Source organism: Aptenodytes forsteri, unplaced genomic scaffold, assembly GCF_000699145.1.
Source record: "Aptenodytes forsteri isolate BGI_AS27 unplaced genomic scaffold, ASM69914v1 Scaffold256, whole genome shotgun sequence".
Lineage (NCBI taxonomy): Eukaryota > Metazoa > Chordata > Aves > Sphenisciformes > Spheniscidae > Aptenodytes > Aptenodytes forsteri.
In genome coordinates this window covers 3,613,929-3,633,854 of record NW_008795021.1, presented here as the reverse complement: position 1 = coordinate 3,633,854, position 19,926 = coordinate 3,613,929, and the positions used below count along the sequence as shown (strand labels likewise).

At 39.4% G+C, this 19,926-nt stretch overlaps 1 protein-coding gene across 2 annotated transcripts in view; it reads right to left on the bottom strand.

Annotated features, from left to right (window-relative positions):
• The window catches only part of COL9A1 (collagen type IX alpha 1 chain), an 88,393-nt gene that overhangs the window by 19,394 nt on the left and 49,073 nt on the right, over positions 1-19,926 (bottom strand). For both annotated transcript variants that reach the window (XM_009275787.1, XM_009275786.1), the window contains exons 29-32: positions 13,274-13,327; positions 12,442-12,513; positions 471-506; positions 318-362 (exon numbers count right to left, since the gene is read on the bottom strand). In XM_009275787.1, the coding sequence (XP_009274062.1) occupies positions 318-362; positions 471-506; positions 12,442-12,513; positions 13,274-13,327 (207 nt within the window). The remainder of the gene's footprint in view (positions 1-317; positions 363-470; positions 507-12,441; positions 12,514-13,273; positions 13,328-19,926) is intronic.

Here is a 19,926-nt window from a genome sequence, read left to right as displayed (position 1 = left end):
ATATATATTTATATATAAATGCTTAGTGTATCTCTACATATGTATCTATCTGTATATACACACACACACACTTCAAGGCAGTCTGTACTGTATTATACACCTAATAGAATATGCATATCTCAGAGTGCTTTCAAAACAGCAGGAATGGCATGACCAGGCTAATAGAACTGCTGTGCTCTGCAATGCCCAGTTAATATAAAACTGAAATGTGACTTTCAATGATCAAACCATATGCTTGAAGCACTCCAACAACACTTTAAAGTTTTCATTTACGACAACAAAATATTAGATAAGGTGAAGAGAAAATAACGCCTTACTAAGTCACCCTTTTCTCCTCCATCTCCTTCTGCTCCAGGTGCACCCTATATCAAAAAAAAGACATACTGTCAGCCTTCAGATTTAGGCAACATAATGTGCTGCAGCATTTGGTATTGTGACTTGAAAGTACCATGATCTCTAACATGACTCACTTGTTCACCCTTAGGTCCTGGTTCACCCACTGAACCCTAAAAGTTTAAAGATAAAAATAAATAAATAAATAAATTTCAGAATTTGAAACTGCAGGTTCAAAAGCATACTAAATTATCTTCAATCCTCCCTACCATCTAGCATGAATGCAAGAGACCTTCAAAGCTGCAAATTTTTAAGAATGACAAAGAAAGCACTCAAATCTTACTATATAATTAAGGTGACAGACTGAAGGCAAGTAACAACATGGAACATATAATCCACTGCCACACTGGATGGTACAGATTCTGACTGTGAAACAGTAGTTCTCCTCTTTACATGGCAGATGCTCTTGCAGCTGCTACAACTCTGCTCTGCAAATTGGTTAGAAGTTATAAGTGAAAAATCCAGTAAGTGTATCACTTTTTCTAGCCCTATTAAGTATTCGGTATTGCTGTAGGCCATACCAGCCCTGCTAACGTGCGATAAGCACACTGACACATCCACAAGTTCAGTCACAATCTTGTCTTGCTTGCTGTTTAATTCTCAATGTTTCTTAGCAGAGCTGTCTCTAGAATTTTGATCATTACAGTCAAAGCTGAATGGCTTGTATCTTAAAGTCGATATTTCTTTTTTTAAAAAAATAATATTAATTATGTTTCATCTTAGAATACTGTAACCAAACATACAAGTGTGGATAGGCAGGAACCAAAAAGAGGAATAAATTAATGACCTGATTCATTTCAAACATATGTAATTTGTTTCTATAGTAAAAGTATTTCATCTGTAGAACAGTGTATTATTTAAGAAAATCTTAGTATTTGTGTTTTGTTAGAAAACCAATCACACCATCCTTAAATGTTGCAGTCTGTGCACATTCAAACATATACATTCCAAAAGAACTATAACTGTGCGTATTTTTTTTTTCTAAAACAGACAGAGATACAGCATTTTGTCTCCCATTTCAGAAATCCATTTAATTCATATCAGATATAGGCACACAAACCGGTGTAACATTTACAATTTAATGAGTTCAGATTTGTTCTCATGTTCCTGAGGACGAAGAGCCAATACTAAATTATCCACAAAGCTAAGCAGTGGAAATCACAGACCTATTTAACATTCCAACTTTTTCAAACAACACTAAAACTATTTTGTCTGAAGTGTTCTCAAAATCGTGCCTTATTAAGGTTTTCCAAATTACTCACAAAAAAAGACATTGATTTCCAACCTAACATCATTTTTGGGGTTCTTTTTCTCCACTTACTCTTCTTTAGAGCAACAAAACTGCCAATAGATAAAGTTGAGGTGGAAGAAGCTTTTGCTTTTATGAAACTTGGCCTGTAATATTTATATCAGCAAACATAAAAATCACAGCTGAAACTATCTGCATCTATTCTACATTGACTCTCAAAATTTCAATGGAGACAATAGGGTAAGATGTCAAAATATGAAAATATCCACTCTTTTGACATACTGCTTACCTATTTGTAAACATCCCTCTCAAACCATGCCCAGGAATTGTTTGCGAAACTGCCAGTAAGCATCAGCCAAAACTGTACTAGGGGCTACACTAACTATTTAACAATATAAAGGATCATGTTCCAGTGCCAAGGTCTGGGTCTTGGCCTGGTGCTGTTTAATTTACTAACATAGACAGAACCAGAGTGGCTGAGGCCAATTCAAAATGTGTGAATCAGAAACAGTATAAGTGGTGAACACTGCATAACTACTCTGTAAGATTCACTGAAGCATGATCCATCGTTGTAACACTGTTTTGTATTGCTATCTCTGCTATAATATGTCAGGTGTGTGACAGATGCACTCGACGCCTTGACCTTACTAGTGGCAGTCTGGTTCAGGCTCCAAAAGAAGTAAAGGCCCAGGCCATAACTGGGCCAAGAACTTCTCGAGTTCCAATCTGTTCTCTGAAAACCCACACAGGAAGAGGGTGACATGGTGAGCATTGATGCATATGGGCTTGGAAACTGGAACACCGACCATGCAATTAACACACGAAGAGCAGGTGCTTCTTCCAAGACTCATTTGTCAAGGAACAAAGTAAGTTGTGGGTACAAGGAGTCTCATGCCTACCTTTTCCATCACACATAATTTGACTACGAGCCAACCACTTTATTCCATAAATAGGACAGCCTGAGTGAGCCTTTTTTGAGCTCTCCCTGCTAAGCAGCTGGCTGCATGGTGGTGATCTCCTCTTGAGCTGGGACACCTCGCAAGGTTACTCCTCGAGGCTGAGAGACCCCTTACCAACTGCAGATCTTTGGTAAGTGACCGACATTGTGCATAACCTTGTATTATAGTGCACTAAGATTCTGAGTTGGTAGCTTTGAATCGTTACTATACCCTCTGCAGTAAGTAATAGAGTGAACCTTGCCATCAAACTTTTTGTTAAGTCTCACTTTCACAACATCTTACTTCAATAAAACCACTTTTGCTGATACCTTTAGCGGTAGTTTTTTAAGCAGTCTAAATCTTACCTGTGACAACTTGGCATAGTCAGCAGGATGGCAAGTAGTATCACTGATTACTTACAGAGGCACAGAATAAGTCCGAGTCCCAAATTCTCAGAAGAATGGGCTCGCAAACATTGGCATGACTGGGGTGCCATTGAAGGACAGCTAAAATTAGCTAAAGGAAATGCTAAAGACAGTAAAGGAAAGGGAATTATTTGTAATATGTTAGGCACCTGCCTAGAAGCTGCCTGTCAGTATAGGAAATAGAGAGAAATGAGATCTAAGAGATGAAATAGAAGGCAGGAAGACAGCTGAGTTGTTACTGCCCTTACAGATTGAGCAGCTAGAGAAGCAGTTACAGTAAGAAAAGGAGAAAAAACAAAAGTTGGAAGGAAAGGTTGAGATGATGCTCATGTGGGTGCCGCATCCCCCTGACCCCATGCAAATTAGGAAGCTAATAGTGTCCCCAGAGGATTGGGATGGTGATATTTGGGGTGAACTTGATGACTACAATGAGGAAAATGATGCTCCTCTGTGTCCTGGTTTCGGCAGGGATAGAGTTAATTTCCTTCCTAGTAGCTGGTACCATGCTGTGTTTTGGATTTGGGATGAGAACATCCAATTTACAATTGGATTTCCTCTCAGAACTGCCCGAATATGAGGATAGACCCATCACTAAAACAGAACACTCTGAAGAATCTCGGGGTGGTGCTCCGCGATATACTACACAAACCACTCCCTGGGATCCATTGCAATTGGCAAACTTACAAGAGAAATACGGCAGAAAGCCAGGTGAAACTGAAATTGAATATTCATGGTGCATCTGCCTGAGTGGCGGCAACCAAGTAATGTTAAGTGGAGATGAAGCAAATGGTTATTGGGGTCTGGGAGTTTTCTTAAACCTCGAACCCAAGCCAGTGACTGAATCCCATTCTATCACCCGTAGGGTGGCTTATTGGGCTGGGGGAATAGGTGCCTTGGAATAAGGTGAATCTTCTATAACTCCCATCCGTTCCCTAAGCATGTCCTCCACTGCTGTCACAAAAGCCGCCTGCATACAAGCTATGCACACACAGGGAGAATCTGGTGATACCCTGGATATCCACCACGGTAGATTATGCAATATTAAAGCCACTAAATGAAGGAGGCACTTACATTTTGATTCCAGTTGGTCCTTGACAACAACTGGTAAAATTCCTGATAGATACAGGAGCACAAATTTCAATACGAACACAACAGGATGCCAAGAAATCGGGAGTGTGACCCGGACAGCAAAGAGTTAAAGTCACCGGGGTAAACAAAGCAAGTGTTACATGCCAAACCACGAAAATTAATTTATGGCTCCAGGCGAGAAGCGCATGTGGTCTACTTGCTTTGCGGTTAAAAAGCACAATGAAAATATTTTGGGTTTTGATGTTTTGACTAGACGAAACTGGTGCTTGCCAGACAGCAGCATGTAGTGCTTCAGTTCAAGTACCAACCCCAACCCCAGTAGAAACTGGGAAGCTACAGTACACATACACCGCATAGCCCCTGCACTCCCCGATTTGAAAATTACCAATGTATCACAGAATCCGATTTCTGCTGTGGCACAAAATGGAATTTCTGGCATAATAGCAGTCTTGGAAAAATGGCACACTATTTCCAGAACCCACTCCCCATACAATTCACTAATCTGGCCAGTCCGAAAGCTGGATGGGAGATGGCACCTGACAATAGATTACTGGTGCCTAAATGCCAACACAGCTCCGCTAACAGCTGCAGTACACAATATTGCAGCTTTAACAGCCACACTACAAGCAGCCACACACCCATGGATGGTGGTACAAGAGGTGAAATATATGTTCCTTATGGTCCCCTTGCAGGAGGAAGATGAAGAGAAATTTGCTTTTACTTGGGAAGGTATAAAATATATCTTTAACAGATTCCCACAGGGCTATAAACATTCACCTACGATTGCTCATGCTGCACTTGCTGAACTTTTACAGACAGTCTCACTTCTCAGGGTGTGAAACTGTACCAATATATAGGTGATATTCTGATTGGAGAGACTTCCCCTGAAAGAGAGGGGGAAGCAGCAGCAGCAGTGTGGCAAGCACTATACAAAGCAGAAGTTGAGTTTCCACCTGAAAAATGTCAAAGACCGAGTAGAGAAGTAAAATTTTTATGTATCTGGTGGATTGCAGATAGTGCAGCAATTCCACTGGACACTCTAAGTAAAATGGAACAATTGCAGAAGCCCCAATCTAAGAAAGAAATACAACAGCTTACGGGTACTTTAGGGTACCAGAGGAAACATGTACCTGGATTTTCTATCATTGCTCACCTACTGTACTCATTTTTACGAAAAGGAAAACCATGGAAATGGAAGCCAGAACATGAAAAGGCAGTCAAAACCCTAATACAGGAATTAAAGACGTATCAGCCACTGGGCCCAGTACATCCCCGTGACCGTATTATAGCAGAATGGGGTTTTGCAGAACATGGCACTTATTGAAATGTATTCCAAACTGGCTGAACAGGCCAAAAAGGCCTTTAATGTTTAGCTCAAACACATTTAAAGAAACAGAACAGACATATTCCCAGTGGGAAAAGGGACCTTTGTCTTTAGTCCAAGCAGTTAAACAAGTTGAGAAAATACACCAGGGACAGCCTAGAGGGCCATTTAATTTGCTAGAAACAGTTCTGAAAGGAACTACTCCCCCAGAACGAATTGCACAGAAACCCACTATCAGGAAATTGTACGCCTACCTGATGGGAGTAGCAGACAAAATGTAGTTGACTGAAGGACATGCAAAAATTCCCACATTACAAATGCCTATAAACACACCGACCCATTAGCACTAAACCAGCCATTTAAACCTTCGCCAATTCTAAATGCACCTCCCCTTACTGAGAGAACACTGAGTGAAGGCGTTTGGTTTACCGATGCCTCAGCAAAGAGGGTAAAGGGTAGATGGCGGTCTGAGGCCACTGCATCAGACATTACCACGGCAAACAAGTAATAGAAGAAGGTAAAGGTAGTGCACAAGTAGAATTAAGGGCAATTGTTTTAGCAGCACAAAATGGAGCAAAAGTAATCCATGTTGACTCCTATGCTGTGTGGGCAGGTGCCACACAATGGCTTTGCCAAAGGGAAACCCTAAATTGGGAAGTAAATAGATCTCCAGTTTGGAGAACTGAAGATTGGCAATTATTATTAGATATAGCTAGATAAGCACCATTTAAACTAGGATGGGTAAAAGCCCATGTAAAAAATGACCAGCCAGCTACAAAATGGAACCAACAAGTAGATGACTTAGCCAGAACTAGGGGAATAAAAACAGGAGACGCGCCAAATCCCGAATGGTACTGACTGGGAGAATGGTTGTATCAGTAGGCCACACAGCCCAAGAAGCACTTTATTTTGCGGCTCAAAGCCGAGGTTGGCCTCTAGACAGGAAAACATGTGAAATCATCCTTACAGAATGCCCCCAATGTAAATTGAAATTGCAAACATATCACCCTGCTAAAGCATAACCCCTACATCTCAATAAAGGAAAAACCCTATGGTCAGCGAGGCAAATTGACGACATTGGACCCTTTAAACCCTCCCCAGGATATCAGTACATCCTCACGGGAATAGAAGTTGCCTAACTATGGCAACTAAATGTCGGAAGGCTAATGGTCAGAACACCATCAGGGGATTATCCTCTTGGTTTTCAGGCCCCCGATGTCATCCGAAGAGACAATGGCTCACATTTCTCCAGCAAGGAAGTGCAGGAATGGGCAAAGCAGGAAGACATTCAACGGGTATTCCATACCCTTTACTATCCCCAATCAAATGGGATAGTAGAAAGAGAAATGGTCTATTAAAAAGGAGTCTTAAACCACACAAGCCCCACTGGGATACTCGATTGCCTAAAGTGATTCACCAATTGAATAACCGATACGGACTGACAGGGAGCCCAGTCACTCGTGCATTCTTTCTGTCAGCACCTTAGGGAGCACCTCCATCAGATGTAAAAATGTACCCTATTGGCCCTTCAACCAGGGCAATCCGTTATGGTAGATTTACCGCAAATTTGCACTGTCCCAGTAACAGTAACAAAACCCTGTGGCCCTTTGGCCTGGGAAGCAAAAGACAGCAATGGAGCTAAACATTGTATTAGCGCTAGGTGGATACATCCTAGCCACTAACTAGAAGGGGTAACCAGTCCAGAAAAATCCCACTGAGACTTGTATTGTTTTTTTCCTTTCAGGATGATACCAGGAATGATACTGGCACACCTTCCCTGGAGACCAGGCTAACCATCGAGCGATTGCTTATCCTTCTCACAGGAGTAATCATTGCCAGCATGGACCACATTCGTTCACACATCAACAAGCCCAACACACAGGATGGAAACCTTGCAATTCTTTTGTTTATGCTGATCAGTACAGTAACTACAGTACATTCTGTGCCATACATGTTTAAAATTGATGGGAATACAGGAATAATGGGAAAACCAAGACAAAACCTAACAATGATAATCACTGGTAATCACAGCATGGTAAAAGCAAATAAAAGTCACCTTATTTTTGCTACACTGGGTGACAAAATCTCTACTGAATGTAATGTAACAAATTATTCAAAGGGAAACACCTACGTGGTCATCAAAAGGACAAATCAAACTCAATCAAAAGCAGAGCAAACTGTTTCTCACACCCCAGTTGTATAATTAGTTTCCTCTTTAATGACACAACTATAGAAGCAGTATGCCTGTTGACAGATACAGGGAAAGATAAAGGAAACGGACTATCCCTAGAGGTCACGCTAACACCTATTCCCAGCCCTCACACTACACCAACAGCTACCCCTACTGCCTATTAACCTACTCCCTATTTTATTACTCCCACAACCAATCAAACTACATATCCTGATTGCTGAAATTGGACGCTATGCTATTAAATATACAGGCCAGCAACAAGTGCTATTTAATCCATCATGGTCCCTCAGATGCGTGGAACTATCAATGCAGGTTAATATCTCTGCAGTTAAACCTACTTGCTCACCATTCCTAAATACATCCTATACAGGATAGTTAGCATGGTTGCATGGGCGAACCCTCACTTCTCCAAAATGAACATGGAGGAATGTGATGGGCATTCTGGGGACAAGATTAGGAGAACTAAACAGCATAGACGCTGAAGTTTTAGCAAATAAATTAAGCTCAGCAACAAGTGATTTGCGTAAACTAGAACATCCATTTCGATCTTCTTTGCTGGCACTGGGAACTAGTCAATGGCTTTTACCTGATATATTGCCTAAATGGGAAAGAATTAATGAGAAGGACCACCAACTAATTGCAGATGCACTTGGCATTGCCCAGAATAATGTCTCTCTAGCTCTTAGCTTTATCTAAGCTCAGTTATGGGTGCAATTTACTGTAGTGGCAATTATAAGGAAAGGCACTGAGATTCAAAAGCTAATTTGGAAAATGTGACTCAATTCAAAAGGGATTTCCAATCTTGGTGGTATCTAGTCAATCTCACTTATGACCCCACTGACAGTAAAGCCACAGCTTTTAACAATACGCAATGCTTCGGTATACACCGTATACCCAATCATTGCGCTGGGATTAAATCACAATGGAACTGTACTCTACCCATTAGAACATAGAGTATGGGCCCAACAAAATGGGAACAAATGGCAAACTGTTGATGTTGACAAGTCCGTTGTACAGGAATAACAAGGATTTACTTGTGAAAGTAATACCAGTAAGGCCCAAGACATTTGTCTTGACACCAAACAAAATGTTTGCCATTCATATTCAGCTCCTGTCACATCCCACCAATTGTTACAATCTAACTATACATTGTATCAAGATTTATTATTCATTCCCCCACTGGAATGAATCTCACTTTGGTAAGAAAACTGTTGCAACGTGACGACCTGTCCTGGTTTCGGCAGGGATAGAGTTAATTTCTTTTCTAGTAGCTGGTACAGTGTTTTGGATTTAGGATGAGAACAAAGTTGATAACGCACCGATGTTTTAGTTGTTGCTAGGTAATGCTTACACTAGCCAAGGACTTTTCAGCTTCCCATGCTCTACCGACTGAGAAGGCTGAAGGTGCACAAGAAGCTGGGGGGGGTGAGCAATTGTACTGTGCATCACTTGCTTTGTGTATTATTATTATTATCATCATATTATTATTATCATTTTATTTCAATTATTAAACTGTTTTTATCTCAACCCACGAGTTTTTCTCACTTGTGCTCTTCCAATTCCCTCCCCCATCCCACCGGGTGGGGGGGAGTGAGCGAGCGGCTGCGTGGTGCTTAGTTGCCGACTGAAATTAAACCACGACACGACCTGTGTCAATTGCTAAAACGAATTCAAAACAACAGACAAAGAATCCTGATTCTATCATGACACAGAGAAGATACACCACATCCTAGAAAAAGTGAAGAAAGATGGAGAACATCACTGGTGGGAAACTCTCCTTGGATGCTCACTAACATCAACTGGAGCTTTGAATTTAATTTGTTTTGTTAGTCCTGACTTTATTGTGTTTATTGCTCGTAATCATTCTGTATATCAAAGTTTGGCAAATAATGAAACAAATTGTGTTAATCCAACATGTAAAACATATGCAATCAACTGATTCTGTATGTGCAATGGTATATAATTAGCATTAATTGTAATGCTTAAGCTAAGCAACTCATCAGATAATTGTACCCTTACCACTCACTGATCTGCAGTATGCCACATATTTATGACATAAAGGCAAGAGGTAACCGTACTAACACCCTATGAGTCGATAAAGTGGATTGACTGTAGTCATGGGGTGGAGTGTGATGGGCGCACTTGACTCCTTGACCTTACTAGTGGCAGTCTGGTTCAGGCTCCAAAAGAAGTAAAGGCCCAGGCCATAACTGGGCCAAGAACTTCTTGAGTTCCAATCTGTTCTCTGAAAACCCACACAGGAAGAGGGTGACATGGTGAGCATTGATGCATATGGGCTTGGAAACTGGAACACCGACCATGCAATTAACACATGAAGAGCAGGTGCTTCTTCCAAGACTCATTTGTCAAGGAACAAAGTAAGTTGTGGGTACAAGGAGTCTCATGCCTACCTTTTCCATCACACATAATTTGACTACGAGCCAACCACTTTATTCCATAAATAGGACAGCCTGAGTGAGCCTTTTTTGAGCTCTCCCTGCTAAGCAGCTGGCTGCATGGTGGTGATCTCCTCTTGAGCTGGGACACCTCGCAAGGTTACTCCTCGAGGCTGAGAGACCCCTTACCAACTGCAGATCTTTGGTAAGTGACCGACATTGTGCATAACCTTGTATTATAGTGCACTAAGATTCTGAGTTGGTAGCTTTGAATCGTTACTATACCCTCTGCAGTAAGTAATAGAGTGAACCTTGCCATCAAACTTTGTTAAGTCTCACTTTTACAACATCTTACTTCAATAAAACCACTTTTGCTGATATCTTTGGTGGTGGTTCTTTAAGTGGTCAAAATCCCCTGCATGTGACAAGGTGCCAGCAGGTAGTACCCAGTATCTAACAGCTTTGGGATTAAGAATGACTACTGAATCACATTTTTTTGTGACTTCTACTTGGCTTCCGGTTGCTGTTTACATCAACTTTTATCAGGCATATAAGGGCTTCACAACAGAACTTTATAGGATCCCTGTGTACAAACCCATGAAGTTTTGAAATCAGGAAGGGAAGAAAGGTTACTTCAGTCTGGAACTTATTGATACCAGTGGTTGACCAAAAGACTAGGGTTAACAGGCTACAGAGATACCTATTTCCAAACCCTGACAAGGATGTTTGGCTCTGTATAAGACAGATGCAGTTGCAAGTTGAACAGGGTAGAAAAAGGATAAGAGTGGCACAATGCTCTCCAGGTTTCTGACTTGGAATACATACTGCAGATCAGTGCTACTGGCAACGCTGCAGCCATGTTAAGCCTGCCCCAGAAAATTCACTACAGCCTCTATGCAACTGAAGAAAAAAAATGAATCAAGGATACAAATGGATCCAGTTGACACTTGTCTCAAAATAGGAAAGCTAAAAAGCGATCACAGGATGAGATAATTGCTAGCATAGCTTTTTGGACTTTAACGTCAGGTACTTTAAGCACAGGGCATTAAACTGACCCTAGGGTTTAAAAAAAGCTCCAGGCATAAGATACTGTCATCTGCCAGTTATATAAATGGAAACCTCCTGGGTGTAGCCTGAATCTCAATGGGTCTGTTTACAGCATCTACATTCTGCTCTTATCCTAGAGGTCCAGACCCTTTATACGGTAAATGAGAAAAATCAGGCATCTTTGGAGGGAGATTGTCAGCACTGCAATAAATACTAGTTATTTTCCTTCCAGATTTGCTTCCTCAGGTAGCTTCAATCTCCCTCTGGAGAAGTCTAAAGTATGAATCATTACCAATCTAATACAAAGAGACTGCTTTATATCAATACTTACATGTGACTAGAAATATATGTTCCTGATCTCAGCATTAAAAAAAGAAAAAATAAACAAAAACAAACATATGAAGAAATACCTCAACAACAAAGACTGTGTTAGGAACTTGTTTTTAAGTGCCTGAGCAGCTTTTAAAAACTGCCTAAAACAACTGCAAGCCCTATCTAGCCACCCTACGATGTATACTGGGAGCATACCAGGGGCAGGATTCCTCTGTTCAACTAAAGACATCTACAGCAGTGATATCTATGTCTCACTAACAGTTCTATACTTCCTTGATGGTCAGTGGAAAGTAAGAGGCACTTCAGAAGTGCAATTCATTTAATACTGAAGTAGATGTCTCAAGTAAGAAGGGTGAAACACAGTGTAGAACTGACTATTTCTATAACAAAGATGTCCAAAGTTTGGTGAGTGAATTCCATCCTCTGTAGCCTCCCATAAGCAAGAGAAGATAAGGAACGTATTTTTTTTAATATACAGTCTTCACTGACGTATTCAGCAAAGCAAGATATCCTCTGCAGGTATGTGAGATCCCCAGGGCCCAGTTCTTCCCTCCTAACAAAGTATTAGAAGAGGTACTTATATCCTGTAATTGTGCGTGTATGCATAGGTGTCTCAATAGCTGCATTTGCCTGTGCATTTCCATAGCAGGTCCTAAGACGTATGTAAAAGGCATTGTATCTACTATAGACCAGGGCTGAAGTTCCAAAGCTCTTTAGTGACCAGAGACCCTGATTTACAATTTCGGATCTGGCTGGGTCAATGATTTGCAATATGATTTAGGCCTTTAAATGATTCAAACTCCAAGAAAAGGAAATATTTACACCAGTAATCTCATTTCAGTCCCTTAAGTAACAGTGTCAAGATTTTTCCTGTATATTTTATGAGCTACAAGTATTTAATGGGCACCTAGAGCACCGCTTTCAAGCAGTTAACAAATCTACATACAAAGCAAGAAACCAGACATTGATTCATGTAAAAACTGCAAACAATGCTCAAATTATTGTATTTACTCCTGACATCAAACTGCAGTCTGTATGTATGAGTGCTTTTCTTACCCGGTCACCCTTACCACCAGGTAGGCCTGGAGGACCTGGCAGTCCAGGAAGTCCAATATCACCCTGGGGACCCTGTGAAAATAAGTCAAGGATGTAAACTTACACAATCTGTTTTAAAATGAGCAACTAAGGGTCATATCCTGACAAGAATATGGGGCAGAATCTTATTTCCAGAACAATCCTAACTTGATGAAAGAGGATTATCTGATGAAAATAGAGCTGATTCAAAATACAGCCCTTTAAACAGCATCTTATTATGATTTTATTGCTGACAAACACAACAGAAATGGCTTACAGGTCTTTCCACCCTCCAGTCCCTCGACAACAGTCTGGTTCCCTTAAAAATACTTCCTAAGATCTTGTACTCTGTGATTTGCGCATTCCTCTGTAACAGCAGGCTCTTTCAGCCAAAACCTCCCCAGCTATGCTTCTGACTGTTACTAAGCAAATAGTGCTGGAGCACTGGTAAAAGGTGGCATTCATAATCTGCTCCATTCATTATAGTTTCACGTAGCTGTTAGCAGAAAGCCGGTCTTTCACTGCTCCTGTTACCCAAGTACACACAGCCCACACAGGAGTGTGCAACCCAACTTTGCACATCACAGGATTTATGTTTTCTTAAACAGAAGAAAAAGTCCCACACATCTCCATATACTTTAAAACAGCATTTGCTAATATTAGTCACAGAAGACTGAAAAAGAAACTCAACAATCACTCATTTCAACGTTATTTTCAGTTCCCTGCGTGGATAAATGGGTAAGTGTAGTTCCAGATGATACCATAGCTCCTTGAAAGTAAACATGAACACTGAATATGGAAATAAACTGCTTACCCATTTCCCTGGTAAACCTGGAGGACCCGCAGGACCTGGCTCCCCTCTGCTACCCTTATAGGAAATAGAAGGACATCATTACTTCCTGAAATATTTCCTGTGAACAGGGACTAAAATATAGGTTTTTTTCTTAATGTTTAGTGAATTACACTACTTAGCAATTGGCTTTAATCAAGACTTCTGTTTCCTAGTGCAAAAATATCACATGCATTAAAAATAGTGAAACTTCCTAAGAATTCTAAACATTTTTAGTTAACAATGGCATACAATATTTAGTTGGCATTAAATGATTCAACTAATTCATTCTGCTAAGTGATTATGCACAATCAAGTCCCCTTCATGGGATTGCACCTTAGAGTTACCTGTCAGGAACACATTTACTTCACTAAGACAACTCTGACACGTATGCTTAGTTTTAGGCTTTTGCTTAGTTTCACCAACTGAACTCCCACATTGATCACATACTTAAAAGCCCATGATCCCACATGTACAATGGACAAATGTGAAAAGTGTGTGCAGAAGTCATGCTTAACAAACTCATTTAGGTTAAAAAAAAAAAAGTCTAGATTGTTAATGGGAAGGGTAACCTTTAAAAATCCCCATTCATAATAGTGATAAGTATAAATACGCTTTTTCCTGGATTTTTACTTTATATGTTCACTTCAGATATGTTCATCCATTCAGATCATCATATTCACATTAGTGTTGTAACTCTATCTCTTAATGCAGCCATTTGAATACATACTTTGGGTAAACCTGACATTGAGTCAAATTTTCAAAGATTTTATACAATTTTCAAACTAAATTATCTTTCTCAAAAGGGTTTTGTCTCTTATGATTAAACCTTTCACAATAGCTCAATAAGTTTTGTACATTTACTCTCACCTGTACAGATAAATACCTGTACAGATAAATACAAACACTGTCCCAACACAAGCCTAAGTCTCATTTGAGAAACTTTTCTTACTTCCACAGTATGAATATGTAAGGGGTACTTGCTATAAAAGCATGATATAGCATTTAAGATAATAAAATATCAAGAATTGAAGTTATTAGATATGTAAGTAGAAAACCTGCTATATATAACTTAGAAAAGTTTGGATATAAGCAGATCTAAGCATTCTAATGCTGTATACAACAGATAATTTTAAATATAGATTTTTCTTCATAATTAGAAAAATATTGTGAAATATTGTGAAATACTGAACAATAAAAGGAGATGGCAGACATGGCCTTTTACACCAGGTCATAAATGCAATGACAACTTCTCACACAAGCTTAGGAAAACTAACTCTACAATTCAAGAAATAATTAGGTATCCCGGAGAGATCACAGAACCAAACATAAACAGACTTTTTGATTCATTTCCTTCAAAATATCCTATGCTGTTAAAATCACTATCCTTTTAAAGCACTTTCTATAATTTCTAGAAGCTTTTTCATGTTAAAGAAAAAGAAAATAAGAAAAAAAAAAACAAATCACCTTCATCTTACAACCCAGAAGATGCATTAACCTTTTTGAAAATCTGTTATTTAATTACATAATTCTGTACTACATCTCTGACCTGGAATACTACTACATTTCTGATGCAGGAAAGAGAAGGATTAAAATTATGATCAGTATTAGAAACTTGTCTCCTCATATATGTCATAACATTCATATCTGATTGCCCTACAGCTATAAAACAAAAGCAATGTCACCTTCCATACAGTAAAAATAATATAATAAACTTCTTAAGCACATCAAAGGTTCTGTTGGTCATACAGAATGCAAGAAAAATCTTCCATTTTATTTTAAATGCAAAAAACCTCTTTTGTCAATTATACATTACAGGCACTTTTTCAAACACCAATGCTTTCTAAGGTGGTAAAAAAGAAGGTTAGTATACAGAAGACTGGAATACAAAAGGATAGTATTTCCCATAAACACTGACATTATGTCTGTAAGGACAGATTACTTCAAACTAAGGGCCACCACTAGAAGATCTGCAGAAGTTGTGTTTTAGCGAGTAAGAGGAGAACTGTAACCCAAACAACAATCAGGAATCCCATTGGTCCATGGCATTATTTAAAAGACTGTGAAGCTTCATCCAAGTTATACCTGACTGAAATGGCCCTGGGATAGGATTTACATTGAGCTAGTTACTCTTGGTTCCCTTCATAGGGGATGAAGAAAAAAAAAGCATCTTGAAATGTCCTCATGTAAACATTTTAAATACATCGCCAGTCATGTACTAGAAGCATCTACATTTTCCCCACAGCCTATAAGAGGGTTTCTGTAATAAGGTTCAGGTGTTGACATCTGTACTTGGTCAGATGAAACCTCCTTCTGTGCTCTAAGTTACTCATAGGCAATAATCAGAACAGAAGGCAGTCTGGCCATGTCCTCAGCCTACCTTTCTTACATGGCGGCCCTATATATAACACAGGCCACTCACAAATCAATGGGCATGTTGCACTGGTTTTAACAAAAAAAAAAAAAAGACCAGAATCTGTATGTTTTATGCACTTTGGACACACTTCAAAATTCTTACTTTTCCTAGAGGTGGAATGCTTGAAGAGGGAAAGTAGCTACTCTGGTTTAGCGTGAGCTGGGACAGACTGGCTTGCACCCATGCTGGTAAACTTTCCTGGCCTACAATGAAGGGAGGCAGCATGTGGACTCCCACTGCAAATGGTCCCTGAAGTACTTTAAAACTTGGCCACTGCCTAAAGATTGTTTCAGTCAATGATCTTAGACAGTGTGGACCAAAAGCATGTCCAGGACTGCTCCAGCACTTTAACAGTACAAATAATTTGATTTCTGTTAAGTATACTATCGCTTAGCATGTGACTACTGCTGAGGATAAAGTCATTCTCTCAAAGGATGGCAAGGCACCTGTGAAATGGTAGGGTGTGAATTGGTAGTACAGCACCACAATACTGAACAATACCAGGATGCAGCCCTTCCACAGCTGATATGCTAGACTGTGATTACAACAAAATCTACCTTCCCTTTGTTCCAAGGGAGGATTGCTGGACCACTCAATACATTTAAATGAAGATGTAATGTCTCTCTCACAGTTCTGTTAGATCTATATTTAGCCTTTGAATGTAACGTACGTAAGGGGATGTTACAGGATTCACAGCAGACCTTCCTTTAGGTTGTCTGGGATGGTTTTCATCCTCACTGAAATTTTGAAGACTTGATGCTTTTGTAGAATTCCCACAAGCCATTACAGAATGCATTCTCACGCTAAAACAGTTTCTTTCACTGGTTTATTGATTTCATGTTGACCAATTGATCCTGTTAAGGATGCCTCTGTTAGCAGAACAATAATAAGAATGAGAATATTCCCCAGGTAATTTGCATCTCACTTAGCTGCTCAGATAATGGAAACACTAATTAGAATCTCTTGACAGGTAATTCACAGTGTATACTGCAATAAACTCTCCTCTTCTTAAAAATTTTGTTTTTATAATACATATCATACCAGGTTTTAGTATATTCAATAGCAGTGCCATATAGAATTAAATCTGCACAGAATAAAAAAGAATAAACAAAGTACATGTTGCAATGAACTTTTTTAAACTTAGTATTCTGCAGTCTTTTGCAAAAGGTAACCCATTTATCAATTATATGCCTGTGAGACTTTAACTTATCATAATTATTTTCATCCAAAATCTCAGAGGAATTCTTAATTTAGGTTCAAGGATTTATCCATGGAAGCATTAACAGGACTCTTCCCTTGACCTGCAGTACAGTACTAAAAAGCATCCAAAAATATAAATTATTATTTGCTAGAAGAGTAAATATACAGCAAACTTTCTCTGAGATTTTAAACGCACCTTTGCACCTTTCTCAGAGTAATAATTAAATTGTACTGCTCAGGATAATGGTAAGAGATAGGTGTAGCATGAAATGTACCTTCCTCTTAAGTGTGTCATGCTTTGGGCACAAGCAGCAACCTAACAGCTGCCATTCTTTTCAAGGGTGATACTGTGGCCAAGTATAAAGGACAGAGACCTTTCATACCAGCTGCATCTATAGTGTTAACTGAAGTCTAGGACAGCTTTAGTGCACCAACTCCATAATAAGTGTATTTTTTACCCAGGTTACTGTCTACACTGCTTAGGAGAAGCCAAGATTGGGATATCTGCTGACATCCAGAGGTCTAGCATGCCCAAAAGTCAAAGGAAGCTGTTGTTGGAGGTGGAGGGGTAAAGAGTGAGGTAGCAGACAGGAATCTGACCATGCAGTTTGGAAAGACGGGGTGGATAGTATGAGAACTGGAGAGGCTTGAAGATACTAATCAGGTTTGGCTGGGATATGTAGTCTGTGAGTGAGAGAGGAGAAAGTGCTACCTGTACAAACCATGCTGCAGAATTGTGCAAGGTCAGAAAGTTTAGTTATATCCATCTAGAGGCTTAGGTTTACTGGACAAAAAGCATGCCTGGCAGGATGGAAATTGTTCTTTTGACTCTGCTATAGATTGTGCAATGCTAACCCCTTTAGCTGTATCTTAAATGTAAACTATGACTCACCACTTGTGGAACACCTCTGAAATTATATATATAAAACATGTCCACTAATACCTAAACATATCGTATAAACTGAGGGAAGGACATTTCATCCTGTCACACTACCAACACCACTCCACCAATACCAACTATGGAAAATGACCCATTATTTCAGTTGGAGTCATGTAAATAGAATATGATAGAAAAACTACATTTTCGTTATAATTGTTAGGGTAACCACAGATACATTTCAGGGTAGGTAAGACAAAAATATCTTTAGAAGACTCAGAAAATTATTTAGCTGAAGTAATTTAAGATGCTGAAAACAGTATTCTCATCTAACTTTAGGTTGTCTGACATTTTAGTACCAAATCCAAGGAACTCTCCAGGCTCCTTCTTTATAATGAGCAGAGAGACAAAGGCACCTCCAAGAGAGCAAGTCAGCCCAACCCAACCTGACCCCTTCAGAAGTCTCTTGGAGTGGGGCTACGGTATCAAATCTTAGGCAGCTAGATACTTAACCCCTGTTGTTAATGTTAGGAAAACATATATTACATCCTAAATCCTTAACAATATATATATATGCTGGCCTGCATATACATCAAGAGTTTGCTCAATTTGCTAGGCAAGTATTGAACTTTAAGTTAAATGGTTACTTAAATGTTCCAAGCACTCTTTTCACTGCAAAACCAGAGGATGGGATACATGTTCTCCAAATGCTAGCAATTTAAAGTTTAAAGAGCTGAAGAAAAACAAGGGATGAAAAAAGCAGGGGCAGGGGTCAGTATTTTCTGCAGACACAATATGAAAAATTAAATCTTACTAAATCTCAGCAAATAGGAAAGAAAATGGTTAAACAGCTTAGGGACCATGGCTAAATTCCACTGATTAGGAATGACACTCCGATGTTTGAGAATTGCTTCCTTTGGGCCACCTGCCATGATGACTGGCTTAGAAAGGTTTAAATCACAAATGAGTTTGGTAATTACTTGGATTGGCTAGCATAATATAAGGCAAACATAAGGTTAACTGACAAAGTAATTAGAGTGGAATGGAGAATATGTTTGATTTAGAAACAAAAGACAAAATTTTCATGTTGCTGCAGTTGTTTTTCTTTTTTACTGAACAGATGAATAGTAAACTAAATAAACAAAAGGAAAACTTTTTTTTCCGCTCAGGTGCCAACTTAAGTTTTCTAAGGAAAAGCAATGGTAGACTAAAATGGTACTTTTGAAAGTAATCTTCTCCTAGGGAGATTTGTCCGAGTCTCCCAACACATGAGTTTGCCTATTTTTAATTAGAGCTAGTTATCTTGTTTTCAACCATTTGATATCTTCCCTGTGAAATTGTAAAAGGCAAAAGGCCAAAATTTGAATCTGCTGCTTAGTAACAATACAGTTCCAACTACATTCCAACAGTGGTTTAATAATGAAAACAACATTGAAATGACATGGTTTATGCCAGAGGATGCTACAGGCTATTTGGTAAACAGTATAGAAGTATTAATTTGTCCCACAAAGTCAATGATGATTGCTTAATAGCACTCCATTGTGCAACTCCTCAAAAAACTACACACTAGTTGAAGTGAAAATTTTCTCTCAAAAAGATGTCTTTTGCAAGTAGCTAAAGCTGAAAAGTTAGGCAATTTTTTAATATAACACAAATATAGGCTTGTTATTTTTCCCTAGTGCAGATACCAGCCTGCTGTCCATATTAGCAGAGTCAGCCTTGTTATCCCCCATGAACCTTCACTGGACGTCCTTTCCTCTATAGTTCTGACCCTCCTGGAGCTACCAGCCATGCTGTCTTTCCCAAGTAATAATGGAAAGTAATTCATCAAGTAATTATGCCTGTGAGACTTTAACTTATCATAATTATTTTCATCCAAAATCTCAGAGGAATTCTTAATTTAGGTTCAAGGATTTATCCATGGAAGCATTAACAGGACTCAGTAATTCAGTAATTCACCAAGTAATTGGTGAATGGAGTCAAATCCAGTTGGCGGCCGGTCACGAGCGGTGTTCCCCAGGGCTCAGTACTGGGGCCGGTCTTGTTTAATATCTTTATCGATGATCTGGATGAGGGGATTGAGTGCACCCTCAGTAAGTTTGCAGACGACACCAAGTTGGGTGGGAGCGTTGACCTGCTCGAGGG